At 35.5% G+C, this 19,295-nt stretch overlaps 1 protein-coding gene across 1 annotated transcript; it reads right to left on the bottom strand.

Annotated features, from left to right (window-relative positions):
* Positions 1-7: 7 nt before the first annotated feature.
* LOC135592224 (serine/threonine-protein kinase 12-like) lies at positions 8-18,376 on the bottom strand. The gene is made up of 12 exons (XM_065081559.1): positions 17,836-18,376; positions 14,614-14,688; positions 14,433-14,528; positions 8,387-8,472; positions 8,133-8,253; positions 6,871-6,950; positions 6,374-6,436; positions 6,135-6,250; positions 4,189-4,274; positions 2,738-2,856; positions 1,336-1,447; positions 8-442 (listed from the first exon to the last, which is right to left on the bottom strand). Exons 1-12 carry the CDS (start codon positions 18,181-18,183, stop codon positions 344-346), a joined length of 1,401 nt encoding a protein of 466 aa, XP_064937631.1. The 5' UTR covers positions 18,184-18,376; the 3' UTR covers positions 8-343.
* Between the last annotated feature and the right edge of the window lie 919 nt (positions 18,377-19,295).

The following is a 19,295-nucleotide window of genomic DNA, read 5'->3' as shown; positions in this document are numbered from 1 at the left end:
TAAATCATACAAATCCAAACCACAAACAGAAACCTTTCACGCTTAGTGTGGTTTTTAACAACACTTTCGCCATCAGATCAACACTTTCATCAGTCTTGGGCAGATACAAAGAATGATTCCACAACTCTTACAAACAGTAACCAATCACCTTTGTGGAAGCAAGACATTGCTCTTTGTGGATTTGAGGAATACAATTCTACATAGAAGATTTGCAGCAACCACCATAAACAAAACGACCTACACGAAGATATCAACATCCTTTGTTCGGATCCTTATCCAGTGGATATGGCTGTACACTTGATAATATATCAGTATGTGATATCGAATCATAAAAGCACTCGATTCAGAAAGTTGACCCGGACGAATGAGATGAGTGGCTGCTAGAACTTGAGCCATCTTTTTTCCAGAACTCCAAATTCCGGCAACAATTTAAAAGTCCGACCTGATAATATCAAATTTGAAAAAAATTTAAAACATTGATTCAACAGGGGAGTATGTGGTGCCCACAGACTCCCAGCTGACAGCTAATGGAATGAAAGGCAAAACATTATATCCATCTGATTATCAGCCAATACCAGAGAGAAATAAATTTGTATGGCATATTTTTCTAATAAAATGAGCAGCTAATCTAAATAATTATATTTTATTTTATTTTCGCAACTATCCAGAAAACAACCATGTCCAACTCCTCTGTCACAACAATCAAGAAACAAATTTTATCACTGTTAATACTGATCATATCAAGAAAATACCCCTTTGTTCCTCTACCTGTAGTGTCGTTACTCGGGAAGGCCAACGAGTATGCAACTTTTGTCTGATTCTGCACGGTGTAGTCTCATGGGAGCATCTAATTATCACTGTACTACCTTCACCCTTAGAAGAAGGATTGTTCGTGTATCCAGAAAACTACTAAAGCGTTTCAAGAGATCTTTACCTATTTGCTCAATAACTCGGAACATACTGTGTGATATGTAATAGGTAACAAGAACCATGGAACATGTCATATTTATGTTGGACATAATAAGTGATGGCCTTGGAATATTGACACCATTTTGAAATCCAAAAGGAGGAAATATAAAGCTGACAGCAGCAAACAGCAGACATTCATTAACGAGTTTTCTCTAAGAGAAAGGAATTATGTTGTCCACAGAATTCAATTTAAAAACTCAGAAATTAAAAGAACAATATAAACCATGAAATCTCATTGTCTTCTATAAAGAAGAAAAATATTTGATGTTATGGGAGGAAATAGCACCAACCATTCTACATTATGCAAAAGCTGCAGCTAATAAAATTGCATCGGTAAAGTAACAATCTAGGACCTCCAAGATATACCTTCCATCGCCGTCTCTGACCAATTTTGTTTAGAATAATGGACAACCTATCAATGATTTCATTAAATGTTGGTCTTTCAGCAGGGTCTTGACTCCAGCATCGCTCAATCAACCTACAAAAAAGCATGATGGATATGTCAGGCACTCTGACATGCAAGAAAGCAAACACAAGTTGAATAACATCAGAGAAGAGAATGCAACTAAGCTCTACAGAAAGTGGTCTCTAATTTAACAGTAAGTAACAATTTGCATGTATAGTTGAAATCTTTTAACAAGAAAAAAAAAATCAAACTTCAAAGTTAACATTGAGAATGAGAGAGATTTCCTCTGAAGACAACTTTATACAAACTGAACACAACCAATTTTTTTCAGACAAAAACATAGGTTAAGATATTTTATTTAAACACTTATGTTTGTTTTCGACTTTTCCTTTATATCACCGGGCAGCTACAAAATATAATGGGGATGGTAAGCTTGAGCATTGATGAAAGGGCATGGTAAATTTGAGTATTGATGGACAGAGTGAGTGGTGAGAGACCATCTGTTTCTTTCATGAAGTGAGCCACTTGAAGTGAGTCTAAATACCACGTTATCTATCTTTCGAATCAACCTCCTCACACTTTCATGGCCTTTCAGCAAAAATATGAGATCTATAAGATAAACATTGTGGCTCATTGTGCAAAGCTCTGTCCAAATATTCACTCTTTTTGTCCCTTTCCAAACATGAACTATCCCATCCATCAGCCCATTGTCTAGCCTTGTCCCCTAGCACCATTTCCCTGCCAAATAGCTCTTTCAGTTCTCAACTATCTAAATCTGCTGCCATATGAAGCCAAGCAACAAATATTATTCGGAGAGTCTGCATGGAAAGGAACCAACAACCAACTGGAACTACTTATCAAAAAAAAAAAACAACCAACTGGAACTTCCATGTTCCTCTTAGTTGTGCATTTTATGTACCAAAGATTTTATTTTCCTGATGACTAAACATGCTTTCCTGGTGCCTCATGTTTTATTTTAAATTATCTCAGTAACTGATAATTATGCAACCAAAATCTAGAGTCTAGAACCTCTTAAGCTTGCCCTTATCACCATGCTCATGCTGCAAGGCCTATACAGATTTGCCCAATGTTTGTGTACAGTATCTAATTTCATTCAAGAATGAAAAACAGAAATTAGGCTCAAATTTGACAAATTATACATAGAATAAAATACCACCCCTAGCAACTACTCCATCATTTCCAGAGAGATTTTGCCATAGACATCAAGTGCATCTTTTATCATGTTCAGTGAGATTGTGACCACGTAGGAAGACCAAAAGCTAAAGAAGTGTTGAGGGACCAGCATTGAAAAGCAAAACAAGTCAAAGTACACAAATAGAAGGATTTTAAGACAAGTCTTACTCTTTTAATCCATGTGCATATAGCTTTTGTGTTCTAAAAGGGGGCCTTTCATTGGATGCGTATGCTTTAGGAACATCAGCATCTTGCATATAACAGAAAGGTGGACAGCCTTCAATCATCTGGAAAAAACCAATGAAGAGTTTATATTTAGTGTGTTCCACTCAGTTTATGTTTTTTCTCCATAATACAAGCTGCATAAATTATACAATGGTAACAATGTGAACTTTGTCCAAGAAATTCAAGATACAAAAATCAGATTTCTCAAATCAAAGATGTAATTGAAGTCAAGCAGAAATTAGACTTTCACACCATGATTTATTTTATGATTAAATTTTTGAGTGAAGTAATTTAATATAGGATAAATTCTAAAATTGAGTCATAAAGTGAAATTAGGCAGTTTTAGATTACATAAAATTGATATATTAACTTATCGAGTATAAGTGGGGAAGAAATTTCAAATTCTAAAAATATTTGATATTTTTTATTTATTATTACATAGGAAGAAAAGGTTAGAAAAGATATCACTCAGATGGTTAAAATAGAGAGGAATTATCCTGATACTCCTAACTGAAGATAAAACAAGGGTAACTATTTAATGTTAGTTAAACATGTCCAAAGGAAACCCATAATGCACCAAACATGAAAGGTGATCAAACCAGCAGTGTGAGTAGAAGTAAGACGTAAGAAACCGTTATTAGAAAATATAAGAAAGGATTTGATAACTCATTGTTTGACTACTTATATTGTTTCAACAGACTTCAATTGCTAAAACAGATCCATGTAGTTAGCTCCAAACAGTTGAGACTTGAGTTTTTATACCTGGGATAGCTCATCTTTGGCATGGATCAGATCCCATATGAAATCAGAATATAGATATTTCGCTAAATTTTACTTTTCTGAAGCTAATAGAACATGCATGCACTCGCGCGCACACACACACACACACTCTCTCTCTCTCTCTCTCACACACACACAACATACACACACATTAGTTATCATCCCGAAGCCCTTAGGGTGTGGGACACGTCATCACCTTCTTCTTCTTCCATCACTCCTCCTCCAATCTTCTTAATACCACGACATGCATCTACTGTTCCAAGTACTAAATGCAAGGGACCCTCTGTCTTGGCTTCTCAGTGCTCAAGTCAAGCAACACAGTCACACCATATACGTGCTATTAAGAAATCTGGGCTATAGGATACACGTAATGTCTCTTTATCAAGTTACTAAGGTGTGTAAAATAGACGCTTCTAACTTGGCTGTCCACTTGAGCAGCAAGGATACTCTATGGTAGTCATGCATAATTTACATCTATGAAGTAAGCATGAGTTCCTGATTTGAAGTACTGAAAAGAAATGAAAAAGTAGCTGTAACCAAGTAGCATACTTCTTTTGGAGTAAAGATCTAAAGTCAAATAATTATGATGGTTTGTGAAAAAAAATAAAATTTACCTCTTGTAGAATCAAAGAAAATGCAAAAACATCCACTTTTGTATCATATTCTTCATTACGAAAGACTTCAGGAGCCACATACCTGCCTGTTCAAAGAGAAGTGATAAAGGTGATAAATGATAAAAGAACATCACTCTATCACATTAAAATTCAATTATGCAATTATTAACAATAAACTAGCATGCACAAAGTTCAATAGCAAACTCCTTTTTCCTTGATATCCTTCAGATATTTTAATCATTGTCCTCTATGTTTGCAGTAAATCTTGTAGAATGTTTGCTCCACTAAAATAGTGTGAAGCAAAGACACTTCAAAATGCTTAACATGCCTGTGTAATCTCGAAGTCAGATTCTGGCACTTGCTGCACCCTACCTCACCTTGTCTGGTACTTCAAACCTATTACAACTCTCGTACTATTAAAATGTTAATTTTAAAGTACTGCTTTTATATAGAATATTTATATTATCAGTATACAAGGCTTCTAACTCCTTGATGTTTCTAGTATTTTTACACATGTATCCAAAGTTTGCAATAGCACCTGATACGGCTTGGTAGGGGCCATATTATCGGTCCAACAACTTAGTGGCATGTTGTCATGGACTTAACTGGAATAAACTAACATAAGGCACCCTTATGATATTAGTCTACAAAGAGTCAACAAGTACAACCTCACACAAAAGAGAAAGTTGATTAATTTAAAAACGGAGGCACGTACAAGTCTTAGTGTCTCACTCAAAATCACAGCTCTCAAATAATTCAACAAAAACTTAGAAGCTAAGAAGAAAACAAGGATCTTAAGAAGTACAAAGACAAGCCACAACCCATAAGTCCAGCGAACATCGCTTAATCGGGTGTCAAAGACATTGACAAGCCTACCACTAGTATCAACCCAAGTCTCTATACTATTGGCAAGCTTGATATGAAGTCCAATGGTATCCCAAGACCTCTATGGTACTAAAAGATCCACTGGCTTCTATTACTTCAACTTGTCTTGTTAGCATGTGAGACAAGTCTGAACATATTTCTCTATATCAGTCCTCATTTTTTACCAGTAGAAGGCCCTTTCCACAAGAGCCCAAGGTTTTTGTATTGTATGTCTCGCCTAGAGAGAATTATGACACTCTCTCGAGAGTTTTCTTCTCAAATTATTCACCCTTCGAACATAAACTTTGTTTCCTTTCGTGTAGCCATTCTAGATTCAAAATTGTCATGCCTTTTCTTTTACTGTTGACTATGGGTCATTGTACAATCCACTCCCAATCTTGGGTAGAAGGTGGAAGAACTACATTCATCAATTACACCTTTCTGCATAAAGCATCAACAATGACGCTTGCTCATACTCCATCACCATATTAAAGTTATCCAAGAAGTCATGCTCTCATGCTTGCTTTTAAGAGAGCTTCTTCTAAGCTTGGAAGCAACTCAATGAGATAGTGTTCACCTCAGCATAAATCACATCCTGAGAAGGTAGTGTCTCCACACTTATAAATAGTAAACCACCGTTGTCATCTCATTCTCATGCATGAGCGCCTGCTAGTCAATCTAATTGAGCTTACGACTCTCATAGGCCACCTAGTGACTTGTGCAATAGCACTCCTCCAATAGTCCGAAGAATCTATGTAGACTTCAAATGGCTTTGCATAACCTGATAACATTGAGTATGAACATTTTGTGTTTCTTTTTATAAGATTTGCCAAGTCAGCATATTTGTGTCATGGCATGTCCATCTCTAATATTAATATCCATGGTTCTGATATAGGAACTAATATGCTTAATAAGGCAAAATTCTAAACTATGAAAAAGCACCAGATTGGATAAAGCTCAAACATGGAGAAGAAAAGCAAACACATCATTGAGTACTATAAAAAATGCATACCTTCATGTGACAAGTACAGAGTATGATTTATCAAATAAGTAAATACAGAAGTAAATGATTCTAGACTTACAGGCATCTAGACATGTCAATGGCCTATCCTCTCTTGCAGTTTTTGCCACTTTTAACAACTTGCTAACATCAAAATCCGCAACTTTCAGATGTCCAGTATCATCTAGCAAGATGTTTCTGTTCTCTCGCGATAAGGAAAGTAATGATTGTTTGAAAAATTCATAGTTCCCAGGTTGATAATCATAATACCAAGAGAGACTGTGAAACAAGTAAAACAAAAAATCTGACCAAGTCACTTACGAAGGCTCAAGATCACGGTGAATGATGGCTTCTGGTTTGTGCTCATGCAAATAGTTCATCCCTCTAGCATGTTAATTGAAATAAGAGTCAAATTATGCTTGAGGATTATTAAATGTGTTCAAATTAAGAAAAGATAAAAATAAGAAAAGCTCCAATGGGACATGACGCCTTATAATCATCCTCAACATCTTTTCAGAAGTGACTTTCAAATTCTAGTCCTAGCAAAATTGCAAAAAGACAAACTTGCCCAAAAGAAAGATCACTCCAGACTGCACTTGATGCAGTTAAAATCCGAAAATTTAAAAGGAGAGGGAATAATAAGCGATCCCATTGTAAATAAAGTTCATCTCAACAACAAAAACTAAGCCTACTATGAAACAGATACACTAAGTTCAAAAAAAGAAAAGAGTGAAAATTTAATGTGTAATGTTCAATCTCTTGTTCCTGCATAAATGAGAACAAAGCAAGAGAACACAAATGACAAAACGTAAACCAACCTAGCTATGTCAAGTGCATAACGGACTGCTGATGCTGGGGTTTGAGCTCCTTCCCTCTTCAAAAAAGCACGAAGATCGCCCTAAATACCAAAATAACTAAATATTATAAAATCACATCTCAAGGCGATGGAAAGGCTCATATATTGATCGATATGAGGATACTAAAATTTAAATTGTGCACAAAAGAAAAGGCAGCGTAGACACACAAAAAAAGAAAAAAAACAAAATGAAGACTTCTCATGAACATAACAATATTTGGATTGAAACCTACATGGAAAAGCAAAACATCTAAGATGCATTCTGAATTCAATGGGCATCAGAACCCTACCCAACCACCCACTAGCATTGCCTGGATTCTTTCTGCTTCCTTTCCTTTATTTTACATTTTGTTGATCTCTCTCTTTCTAATAATACTAAGTTACTGAAAACATGTCATATCCTGCTTAGCAGAATAATCTAATCACAAAATTGAGAGGCTGCTCTGAACAATTCCAGTTTAATCCATGAGTAGTTATATCAGAACAAAATAAAAACAAACTTCACAAATAATAAGCAAAGTAAGCTAAGAGTTTGCAGATTTTTTCAAACAAGGAATTAATCTCGATTGGACCAGTATCAACTGATGGATACAAACTGGTCCAAGTAACATTATTAAAGCATATAACTTGGTGCTAGTGTAGTACTCTGCAAGGACTGCACTACCACCTGAAACAGCACAAAACGGGTGGTACATACCTGTCCAGGAGTGGATCAGTATGCGAACCGCCTCTGTTTTGGGTGGTCCTGTCCAACTCAGTATTAAAAAAAATAAAACAGCCATTAGAGCTCACAAATGTAAGCCCTCTTCTCGCCATTACCCTCTTCTTGTGGCACTGTTTCCATTCGTCACTGCTGTCGTTCGTCATCATCTATCTTCCTGTACACTCTCTCTCCTCCTCCTACTACTACTACTCTTCCTTCTTCCTTCTCCTTCTCCGCCACTTCCTCTTCTTCCTCCATCGCTTCTTCTTCCTTCTTCCTTTTTCTTCCTCCTACATTGTGCCTTCCTCTTCTCCATCTACGTCTTTTATAGATACTATGCTTCTACGTCTTTTATAGATACTTATTTTATTATTATTGTTTTATCCAATGACACCTCACCAGATCATCTGCTATATAGATAATGTACTGATCCAATAGGTCACTAAAACTAATATCAGACTGATATTTAAATCTTAAATTCAGGTAGTAATCAAAATGTTCATCCAAATTACAAATAGAACCTTTGGCAAATATTCTGTAACGATCATCATCGGACTACTCTGAGTAACAGCTCCCAAGAATTGGACTACATTAGGGTGTCGTATCTGCTGAAGCAATGCCAGCTCATCCCTGAATGCTTTTCTGCAGAACAGAGAGGAAACTTTAAAATGACATTAAAATTCAAAAATAAAGATAAGAAAGGAAAACAATACACCAAGTGAATATCAACATATGAGACTACCACAAAACATATAGATAACAAGGACCAACCCACACTTTATCCTCATCAGCAATTATATCTTCATTAAACCTTTTAACAGCAACTTGAATTCCATGCCATGTCACTACCCGAAATGTTCCCTAAAAATTAAGGTTCACAAATGAAGATTAATACAATCTAGCTGAAAGTTAAAATACAGAATCTAAAGAAAATTTATACAAATAAGGGTTAGCAGGCATATTATGGTATTAGAAACTGACAAAATGCTAACTCAAACAGAATCATATATATGTATTATGTCTAGTGTGGAGGCACTTTAATGATGATTAAAAAAAGAACTGTGTATAAGTGTATTTGGTTAATATCCAAACATGTGAATGCAGAAATAAATTTTCTATTAAGAGCAATGATTTGAATACCGTAACGTACTACCTACTACGGGCGGTATATATCAAGGTTCGCTGTACCGTACCGTACCGGCGTTTCGACCCGGGCTCAGTACGGTACGGTAACGGTATACCGGGCGGTACATCAGGGTGTACCGAGTGGTACGCCCTGATGTACCGAATATTTTTTTTATTTTTTTTCATACTGTAGCAGTGCTACAGTATAGTACTGTAGTATTGTAGCAATACTATAGTATAGTATTGTAGCAATGCTACAGTATAGTACTGTATCACTGTAGCGGTACCGGGCGATCCGCGTACCGGTGACCTGTCGGACCGGTACGGGCGGTATGCTTCGGTACGGCAGACCTTGGTATATATTGGTTCGCTAGTAGATCGGCATGCGGAGCGCCCACTACCAGGCGGTATCAGGTATTTGGCCCCGTATCGGGCGATACGAGGTTGTACCGAACGGTAACGATCAAAATTTCGATCGTTACTAACCTGTACAGCCGGTACTGGTCAATTTCAACCATTACTGACCTATACCGGGCGATAACATCGAAACTGACCATTACCGAATGGTAACAGTGTTCCGACGATCAATTTGACCGTTGGAGGACTCCTCAAGGGTTTTTAAACCCTTTCCTCCTCTCTATTTCAATCCATTTCACTCTCACACTTTCTTAAACTTTCTCAAACTTATTTTTTCTCATATTCTCTCACATTTTCACTCTCTTAAACTGAACAAAGCAACGAATTGTGGATTAAATCAAATTTAGAAGGCTAATTTGGGAGGATAAAGAGGAAAACTTTTTAATCAAGAGGTATGTATTCTCTTTCTAGATTTTTATTGATTTATGAGATGATTAAGCCTATTCTATGTGATGTATGACTTAATGTCTAATATGTTGTTTGATATGTTTTTGATCAATGTTTGAAATATCGTATCGTACCAGCGTTTCGACATTCGCTCGATACGATACGATACTGTATACCGAGCGATATACCGTTCAGTATATCGCTCGATATAATATATATATATATATATATATATATATATATATATATATATATATATATATATATAATATTTTTATATATAAATATTTTTATAAAAGGCGACGTCATGTCACCTCGGCAACGTCGTCGAAAAAGGCGACGTCGCCTTTAATATATATATATATATATATATATATACATATATATATATACATACATATATATATATACATACATATATATATATATACCGTCCGATAATGGGCGGTTCGTGTACCAATCAACTGACAGACTGGTACATACCTCCCGGTATGGGCGGTATTATTCGAAACTATAACTTGCTTTTGATGGTAGAATAATATTAATTAAGGAGTAATTAAGGTCTTTAATGTTGTGATTAGTGTGTTTAATATTGATTTATTTAAAATTAGACACTTAATAGTTCAAATGTTTATATTTCATGTATATTAAGTATTGGATCATATGTTTGTGATGGTATAATAGGTTTAATTAGGTTTTAATAACTAGTAATTTTAGTGATGATTTAATCGAAATGTGATCGATATTGGGTCAATTCAATATCTTTAATACCTATTAAGATGTTTGTCATGTTTATAGTGTTGAAAGAAAAGTAATTAGTGGATAATTAACTATATTAATAATGTGATTAGTGTATCAAATGATGATTTCATCGTAATTGGACCTATATTTGATCAAAATTATGTATTTAATACTTTTTTTATGTGTTTAATATATTTATGATATGTTATCATAATTTAACCAATATTGGAACGGACCGAAATTGCGAATCTTGCAAAAGGCTACTCCTCAAAGTCTGAAAAAAATATGTGGCACTATTCTTACCTAATTTACATTAGTTTTGCTAAAACTAAACTAAATGTATATTTATTTCTGACTTAAAAACTCTATCCTAACTTTATTTTTTTCTTTCTATTTTTCAGGTATTTTCGAAGGGTCTTATGCCTATTTTAGGCGTATCGAGCTCGAAACATCAATATGGTACGATATTTAGAACCTTGATTTAGAGTACAAAAAGTCAAATGAGATACTGAAATCAAAGAGGAGCAGTAAAGAGCATCCACTTTGTCTCTGGACATAATTTACTTGGAATGACACTAGTGGCAATTTAATAATAGGAAAACCATATCACCAAATCATTTTTGTGAATTTCAAATACAGAAAACATACAGTGGATCTATCTATCTTTGTGAATTTCAAATTATTGAAGTGGTCATTTAAATTTAACAAAAGTTAAATTCTTTTCCATGCTTAAAGAAATACATTTCACCATATCACCAAAACAAATATTGTGAAGTTTTAAGACAGGATAGTGGAGCTATCTTTAAGTTAGAACAGCCTTGACTAGGTTTGATAGGATCGAGAAACATAGGTAGCATAATTAAGTTGTGCATGCAACTTAAGGAACAAGAATAGCAATAACAAATAGTGAATCTAATATGTCAATAAGATGATTTTATTAGTCCATATTTCATCACATATCCTTGCTCATTTCAAAATTCAGAATAGTACTTAATTTCATCAGAATCATTACCCAGCATCACCATTATGCAATGTAAATGTGAATCTCATGATGAAGAGTATTAGCCAAACCAGAACAAAAAAAAAAAGAAACACTTCTGAAATCAACATCTTGGGCTTTATCTAGTTCACACATTTCCCATGAGAAGGCCAATTTTACCAAGACAAATTTATGGTGTAATAGGAATAAGCTTAATATTGATCTCTTCAAGTAGATGGTTGCTTAGGCTAACTTGAATCAGGCATCATTGCACTTATATCATGTGAAACAGCTTCTCAGTGATCAACAAAGGTCATCATCCTCTGCTCATTGATCAATAACATAAGAAAATTTATTAATGATTGTTTTACCATAATAAATGATGTTTCAACTTTCGAGTTCATAAGATAGTATTGAAGCTGCCTTCAACTCTTTCGAACAGATTACATCTCACCTTGCAATCAAATTTGCAACAAAAACTGCTTTCTTGATACTGTCAAGATGAAAAGATCATAGAAGACAACAACATAAGTAATCAATATGAGACATGAAAATTTTGGTTTCAGAATAGCTGGAATAGGTCAGGTCTATGTCAGATAATGACCTAGGGACTTTTAGACTTAAAGCTAACCTGAAACTGTGCATCCAAGATCAATCCAATTATTTGCAATCAACCCACACAAAATTCTAATTTGGTGGTACTGCAGTTCTACCAGTCTAACTGGTTTTCTGTTAAGAATTTTCATACATCACCAAAGCATCCTACAAAGCATCATGAATACAAGGTTCACCCTGTATTCGTGCATGCGATAGACATTGAGCAGGTCCTATAATTCAGACCTGCCAATCACCCGTGTAGGAACAGCCATCAGAATTCTAAGCAAAATAGCAGCAACAGCAGATGACAAATGACTGAGAAAGAGAAAAAGGAAGTGAGGGACAAAGGACTTGTAGAGTGAAAAAGGAGACCACTTAACCATTGGAAAGGCAATCTTAAGCCATGATCTCAGCTGATCTACCATGCAACTGGAAGAGAGAAAGAGGAGCATTTTCTCCTCTTCAGTAGTGAAGTTGATCAGTAATTTCAAGATAGGAGAGAAAAAGGGACTAAATGATGATGCCAATATTTTTAAAAGTGCTAGACGCTAGAAGGCACCAAGGTCCCAAAATGCCCTAGCGCTCGCCTAAGTGCCCACCCGAGCGAAGCACTCCCAAATATTAAATTTTTAAAAATATATATTACAACTGATAAATTTGAATGAAAAAATAAAAAAATACATCAAATTGCAACAAATAAAAATCCTATCAGGGTGCTGTTTTGCAGGAAATAAGACAAGATATGAATGTGATATTCCTACCTACAGTTCTAAGCAGTAGTTTCAAAATGGGGTGCAATTTGAGGTGGGTGTTATGCAGTGTTTTTTAACAGCTGTTATGTTCTAAGCAGTGTTTTCATATCAATGTGATGTTTACCTATGAAATGAGAAAGAGAGGACTGAGCAGATGGAGAAGTAACTGACAAAAAACTATGGAGGAAGGTGGGGGGAAGGTGGAAACCAATGGCAGACAAAGGTAGTTGGCGAGCGATAGGGTTTCGCTTTGCTGGTTTTTGGTTTCTTTCACTTTTCGGGGGGTTAGGGTAAGTGATTTTAGTTGGTTCGATTGGAGCCATTGGACCAACTTACTTCATCCAAGCTGACCGCGATCAACTTGGCTTCGGCACATGCCCAAGTGTGCGCCCGAGTTGTCCAATGCCTGGGCTCAACCGTGTGCTTGAGTGACTCTTTATTGAAACGTCTCGGCCCGAGGTGTTGCAAGGTGCTCGGGTCTTGCCTCACCCGAGTGCCTTTTAAAAACACTAGATGATGCAAAGTTAAAGATTTAGAAAACAATATGTGAACCTATAAAAGTTCATTTGTTCAATTCCTATGTATAGGCTGAGCACAATTTCAACCTAAAAAAAAGAAAAAGTAATAAAAATGTCTCAATCACAAGATCTTAAGCTACTAAATCGTAGTTCAAAGTTTGAACTTCAAACATAAAAAGTCACCCCAACTTGATTTTTCAACAAAGCAATTAGAAGCTAAACCCCTTTTCTTTTCCTAGTTGGACTGAATAAACCAAATAAAGACAATTTTTTTCTAATTGAGCCAGTATATACACCATCAAGTATTAAGATTACTGTATCTAATTCAGATAGGTGATTAACCCATTCTAAAGCAGAATCTGATAGAAGTATATTTGAAATTTAAGACCAAATATTTCACAAAGTACCCCAATTCATTTTCAATTACTACAACACAACTAATAAGGATCTCCAAAAGATGAGTAGCTTGCACAAAAAGGTAGCATATGTGTTCATCTTATTAGATAATAAACAACTAATTGCCTAATAGCATCATTTATTGTGCTATCCCCTGATATGCTTATCTTCTTCTTTTTTTTTTGTTAAGGATCTGCTTATAAAAGAAGCAACATTTTCATCTGTCTTAGGTGTCAGCCAACTCCAGATCTTCTCCTGTCAGCTTCCAATATAGTCAAACCAATCTTCTAGATTGGTCTTCATGAACATAAAAATAAGTACAAACATGGGTCAGTTTAGCATGACTCGGCTCAGAAACAGCTTGGTGACCCTCAATGTGTCAATCCAACAGACTTAAGTACAAGAGTCTGATCCAGCATAGAGTATTCCTACGTGGTTTTTGAGAAGGAAAAATACGCCAATCCAGCATTGGAAATGAGTAAGGAGCCCAATTCTACGAAGCATAGAAGTGGAGAAACCTTTTTTAAAGAATCTGATAGCCAATTTAGGAACTAATGGAGCTAACCAAGATGCTGCACCACCTTCTAACAGTAATAGAATAGACTTTTCTATTTCAAGTTGTTTGTGGACTAATTCTGTTGTTATCATTAATGGTAGATAGTTGATCAAAAAAGAAGTCCTCACCTAAGTGTTATGCTTGGATTTTCTTCTTCTCCGTGCAATAAACACAATGCATCAAAGATTAAAAATAAATTCTAATTAAGAAAACAAGCTAAAAGGACAGCACATTATTACTTTGAATTTCATGTGTAAGAACAAGAAAAAGAAAATGACAACCATCAGGGATTTTGTTAAAAGTTAAGACCATTAATTCTTGTAGTTGCAAAGGACAAATAAAAGTGTAAGTACTTTTGTTATGTCAACACTGTTTGTGAAATCAAGCTCACTCGGATCGATCTCATATTCAGGGACTTCGCGAACATTTTTGACATGCATGGGAGCAACCTAAATAAGGGACAAAGAGACAAGAATGAATATTAGACAACAGCTTATCATAGAAAATAACATGATCCAAACTTGCATGACATACCCGAACTTTGGCACCATTCTTCTCCAAAAGCCTAATAACTTCATTGTTGTTGTAGTGTATTGCGTCTGCAAGTGGCTGTTAATGATAAAGTAATAAGGAAATATATCTGAAGAAAAGAAATGTGAAGAATACCTCATAGATCCATGGATTCTTTTATGAGGTAAAAAGAAATGTCGTCTATTTGATGGCAAACAATGGTGTATCTTATAGAAAATAAAAACATTTGATCCAATGTTAATAAGATCTACTTATTTAATAATTATGCTAAAATGTATTGTATTGGTTGAACATCACCATGGCTCACAAGGACTTAAATATTGTGAAACCTTTTTTTTTTTTTTTTGCACCTCTAGAATAGATAAGAGTGATAGACCTAGAAAGTCCTTAGCAGATTTAAGAGTAATTTTACAAACTACAACTTGGAAGTGCTCGGAAGTAACTTTACAAGCCAGCTTATAAAACATTAAGAGATTAAAAATTAAAAAAAAATTATTGAAGCGAAAAAAAACATTTTCAATAATTTATATAATAACAAGGACGATATTCATATTTCCATGGTTGCAAAAGCTACCATAGGACCAAAGTAATAAAACACATTAAAAAACCTTGAACAAGGTGATTGAAGAAAGATGATAAGTACCTACAGAAATTGATGTGGTATCGATCTAATGAGAAATACAGGGGAAAAACTTGCACGAGATATCTATTAGCCTAGAAATGACCTACAATATAATTCCTAGCGACACATACAATGGATTTAAGAAAAAAGGAAAAAAAATGAGTTCAAAGAATTACTATAATGTATAGATAATAAGAGTAAATGAGCAATCTAAACTATTTAGGGTCAACTACATGGGTTCTTTTTCTGCCGCTGAAAGGTTAGGGCAATATCACTATATCCACCATCAATCATTTCTTATTATTTCTAGTAAAGATTTCTTAGATAGAACCTTTACCTCTTCTGGCGAAACTTTCCTAAATGACTTACTTTGGTGATATGAAAGTACATGTGATGGAGCTATTAGCACAAAACCAATCAAGTGGCTACCCAACTTGTATTAATAATCAGCCTTTGTTTCTTATCTAATTGCACTCATAACAGAAAAGTTGTTGGACATAACAGAGGAAGTTTCATTGTATGTATTATTGTTGATGACACTATATTGTTGATGATTAGATAGATAAACTTGGAATTAAAACTAACAGAGATAAATTTTAAGAATTAGATGTATCAGGTTAAGTAAAATTCCGACTAAACATATGAAATGGAACTTAAACTACAACATATATGCAATTCTTGTAATGTAACTAGAAAAGCAAAGATATAGTTGAAATAGATCCAGAAAAAAAGAATGGGGTGGTAGGGATTACTATTGGATCTATTATTCAACGAAGTGATTGAACCATTAAAATGGGTAGGGACAGCAAAATATATTGCTCAACCAATTGCCTCCTAAACAACGGAACTAGAAAAGATAGCTCTAAGGTCAGCTATGCCTTAAAGATCAGAGTATTGAGTAGTCAGGTGAAGAAAAAGGTCACACCACAGTTAGTACCAGATAGCAATATTGAAATTAATACGTGGTGTTAGCTAAAAAGATAGAATTATGAACAATTGTTTTGGTGAAAGGTTTAAGAAAACAATAAAAAAGAAAGATCTAATATGGTTAATACATATCCAAAAAGAAATTTCGAACGTGCAGATTAGGCAAGGTTAATAAATTCAAACTGGAGGTACTAGATAAAGGGAAGAAAACGTAAGAAGATACTTGAATAGAAACAATTAGAAAGGACTCTTAATTTATCTGCAGAGATTGCTCTGGACAAATCTCAATGGGATAAAGATATATGTAAGCCTCCCCATGTAGTTTCCAAAACCAACTTCTTGCTCTCTAAATAAAAAACAATGATGATGTTCAATGAATTAAAGATAACTGAGCTTCATTCTTTCTGTCAAATTGAAGAGAGAACATTCACTAACAGAGTAAAAAGAAAATAACAAACTTTACAGACTCTGCATGATAAACAGGTTTTTAACTCAATAAAATAATCTGAAACAAAAAATTATACTAGAATCTTGAAGACGATACAGCAGGAAGAACTTCTTTGTAGAGAAATAGTAAGCAGCAAACCAAAATGGAATACAGATCTAGAGTTTGTCACTACTATGATGTCCTAAGAAGATTCCACCCTGTTGCATTTTAAGAAAAAACAAATTAATCTGATTCATTAATTAAAGAAGGATACAAAGAAGTGCTTATTAAATTGAATCTAGAGGTGGCAAGCATGGAGACATCAAGAATTACAATGATAGAAAAAATCCCTCAAACCAACTTAGTATGATTGGCAAGGAAAGAAGAAACTGACTACTGGTTATAACTTCAGCTTATTTGTTTTCTATTAGCCATAACTTCTTGATAGAATAATCAAAATCATCCTTTAAAAATCTAAAAATTCTAATTATTGCTATTCTGTTTAGGAAAAATGGCCAATACGAACATCAACAAACATTATTTAGGACACATTCCCCATGTTCTAATGAAATTCAAAGCTGAACAGGGAAACCGGATTTCCAACTTTCAGGAGAGATTCCGTGGGAAATTGACCAATGAAAGTATGAAATCAAATTACATAATAAAAAAGAAACATCAATCATTTTGCTGGTTTTTAACTTTGCCCCCCCTTTTTTTGTCCTTCGATCATCTTGACAAATTCAGCCCAGCCAATTCTAGTCTGTAACCAAAGCTATTTTAGACTTAAGCCGAGAAAATTATTCGTATCAAACTCTAAATTTACATGATCGCTTCCCTTTTTCATTTTAAAGAAAAACTGCTTGAGGTCGTTGGAAGTAAATGTCAATTTAATCACTTAGATCAAGACAGACAATCCAACCCCTATTAGTTTTACAGCCTCTTCGTCTGTTTCATTTACACTACAAAAGATATATGACCAGTCACCCAAAACATTAATCAAGCAATTCGTACGAAAACACATGAAAACGGAAAGTATCAGAAGAGGTAGAAAGAACAAAGGAAAAGAACGAGTCTTTTCTCCATAATAATCAAGAAATACCCGGAAAGAACGAATCACTTTCACAAGAATGGGAAGAAGGAATATTTTCTTCAAGAATCAAGAACCCGAATATCTTTCACGTATCAAGAACCACTTGGAGAGAACGAATCTTTTTTCGCAATAATCATCGGCAAATTAACCAACGCATACCGTGCTGCCCCACCGGTCCTCGGGGTCGGCCTCAGCCCCTATCCGAAGCAGCAACTGGGCGATGTCGGCGAACCCCTGGCACGCGGCGACATGCAAGGCGGTGCGCCCATCGATGTCCCTGAAGTTGACGTCGGCGCCCGACCCCAGAACCTCCTTGATCCCGTCCAGGTCGCCCTCGTTGGCGAGGAACATGAGGCGGATGCCGGAGCCTATCTCCTCGGGGACCTGCGTTACTTTCGCGGCGGGGCCGCCGGATAGGGGGACCTCGGCCGACCGGTCATCGTCGCGCTCCGGGGCGAGAGACGACTGCTTGCCAAGGGAGAACCGCGCCGTGGGCTTCCCCTCCATTACCGGGGGCGGGCTGCGACGACCTTCTTCGGGATCGAGGGATTTAAACCCCGGAGCGAGATCGCTAGCGAACGGCAGATGGGATCGGGATTCAAGAAGACAAGAGAGAGAGAGAGAGAGAGAGAGAGAGAGAGAGAGAGAGATTTGTATGCCGTGTGAAACGCGAGTTTGAGAGGGAGAAAGGTCGTTTAGGGGAGCCAAAAATAACATGAAACAGAAAGCAGAAGGTCCATTACCCGTAAATAACAGCCGTAGCCTAACGCGTTGAGTCGATGGTACGACGTTTCGAAGGGGTCACCTGCCACGACTGCAAAGGCAACACGGTTCCACCTCGAACGAGAAGGGCGGGGCCCCACGCAGTACGCTGATATATTAATTGTAATATTTTGTTGATGTTAGTTTTATGTTATTATGTTAAAATATTAATTTAATGATGATACATTAATCTATTTATTAAAAATTGAGAATTATTATTTTTAGCTAGTATATTTTTGAAGATATTTATTAGCTTAGTTCTTAAAAGTTTCGATAGATTATCATGAGATTCTGAACATAATTTCATCTTTATACTTACTCTTTAAAAAAAATGTGCTACAAATATTATAGATCTATAACAAGTTAATTTACTTATTTTCAAGGATCATGACAAATTGTGGATGCCCCATTGGCAAATATGTTAAAGGAGACGTCTCTTGGACAAAAAAGGTTCAAAAACATTAAAAAAAAAGAATTCGTCCAAAAATAAATATGAAAATCATTAGCTCTCTACGTAAATTTTTGTAACGAGAAAACTTCTATGAATGATGATTTACAAAAACATTAAATAACACGTTATTCGGATTTGGTCTAATTTTTCTCTCTGACTATTTACCACATTGAATTTGGGAATCTTAATTGAGCATTGTCTTCCCAGACCAAGTCAACGTAGAAGAATAACCCCTCGAGAGCAGCAACTTCGTGTTAATAATTTTGTAGCGCATGAGATTCTAACTTCTGGAATGTAAATTTACGTAGCCCATTTGCTAACGTTGATAATGACGTTGCTTGATTCCAAATCCGATCGTTAATTTGGGCTTTAAATAAATATAGAGTTTATGACTTGGATACCACCT

This window comes from Musa acuminata, chromosome BXJ1-9 (genome assembly GCF_036884655.1).
Source record: "Musa acuminata AAA Group cultivar baxijiao chromosome BXJ1-9, Cavendish_Baxijiao_AAA, whole genome shotgun sequence".
NCBI lineage: Eukaryota > Viridiplantae > Streptophyta > Magnoliopsida > Zingiberales > Musaceae > Musa > Musa acuminata.
Note: the sequence above shows the minus strand (reverse complement) of the source record. Positions and strands in the feature narration are given on the sequence as shown.

Excerpts from the sequence above, each read along its gene's own strand:
- LOC135592224 (XM_065081559.1), bottom strand. The coding sequence starts at position 18,183 with ATGGAGGGGAAGCCCACGGCGCGGTTCTCCCTTGGCAAGCAGTCGTCT. Across the intron at positions 6,951-8,132 it reads TTACAGAATATTTGCCAAAG|GGCGATCTTCGTGCTTTTTT; the intron begins GTTCTATTTGTA and ends TTTGGTATTTAG. Across the intron at positions 6,251-6,373 it reads CACCGTGATCTTGAGCCTTC|AAACATCTTGCTAGATGATA; the intron begins GTAAGTGACTTG and ends GCGAGAGAACAG.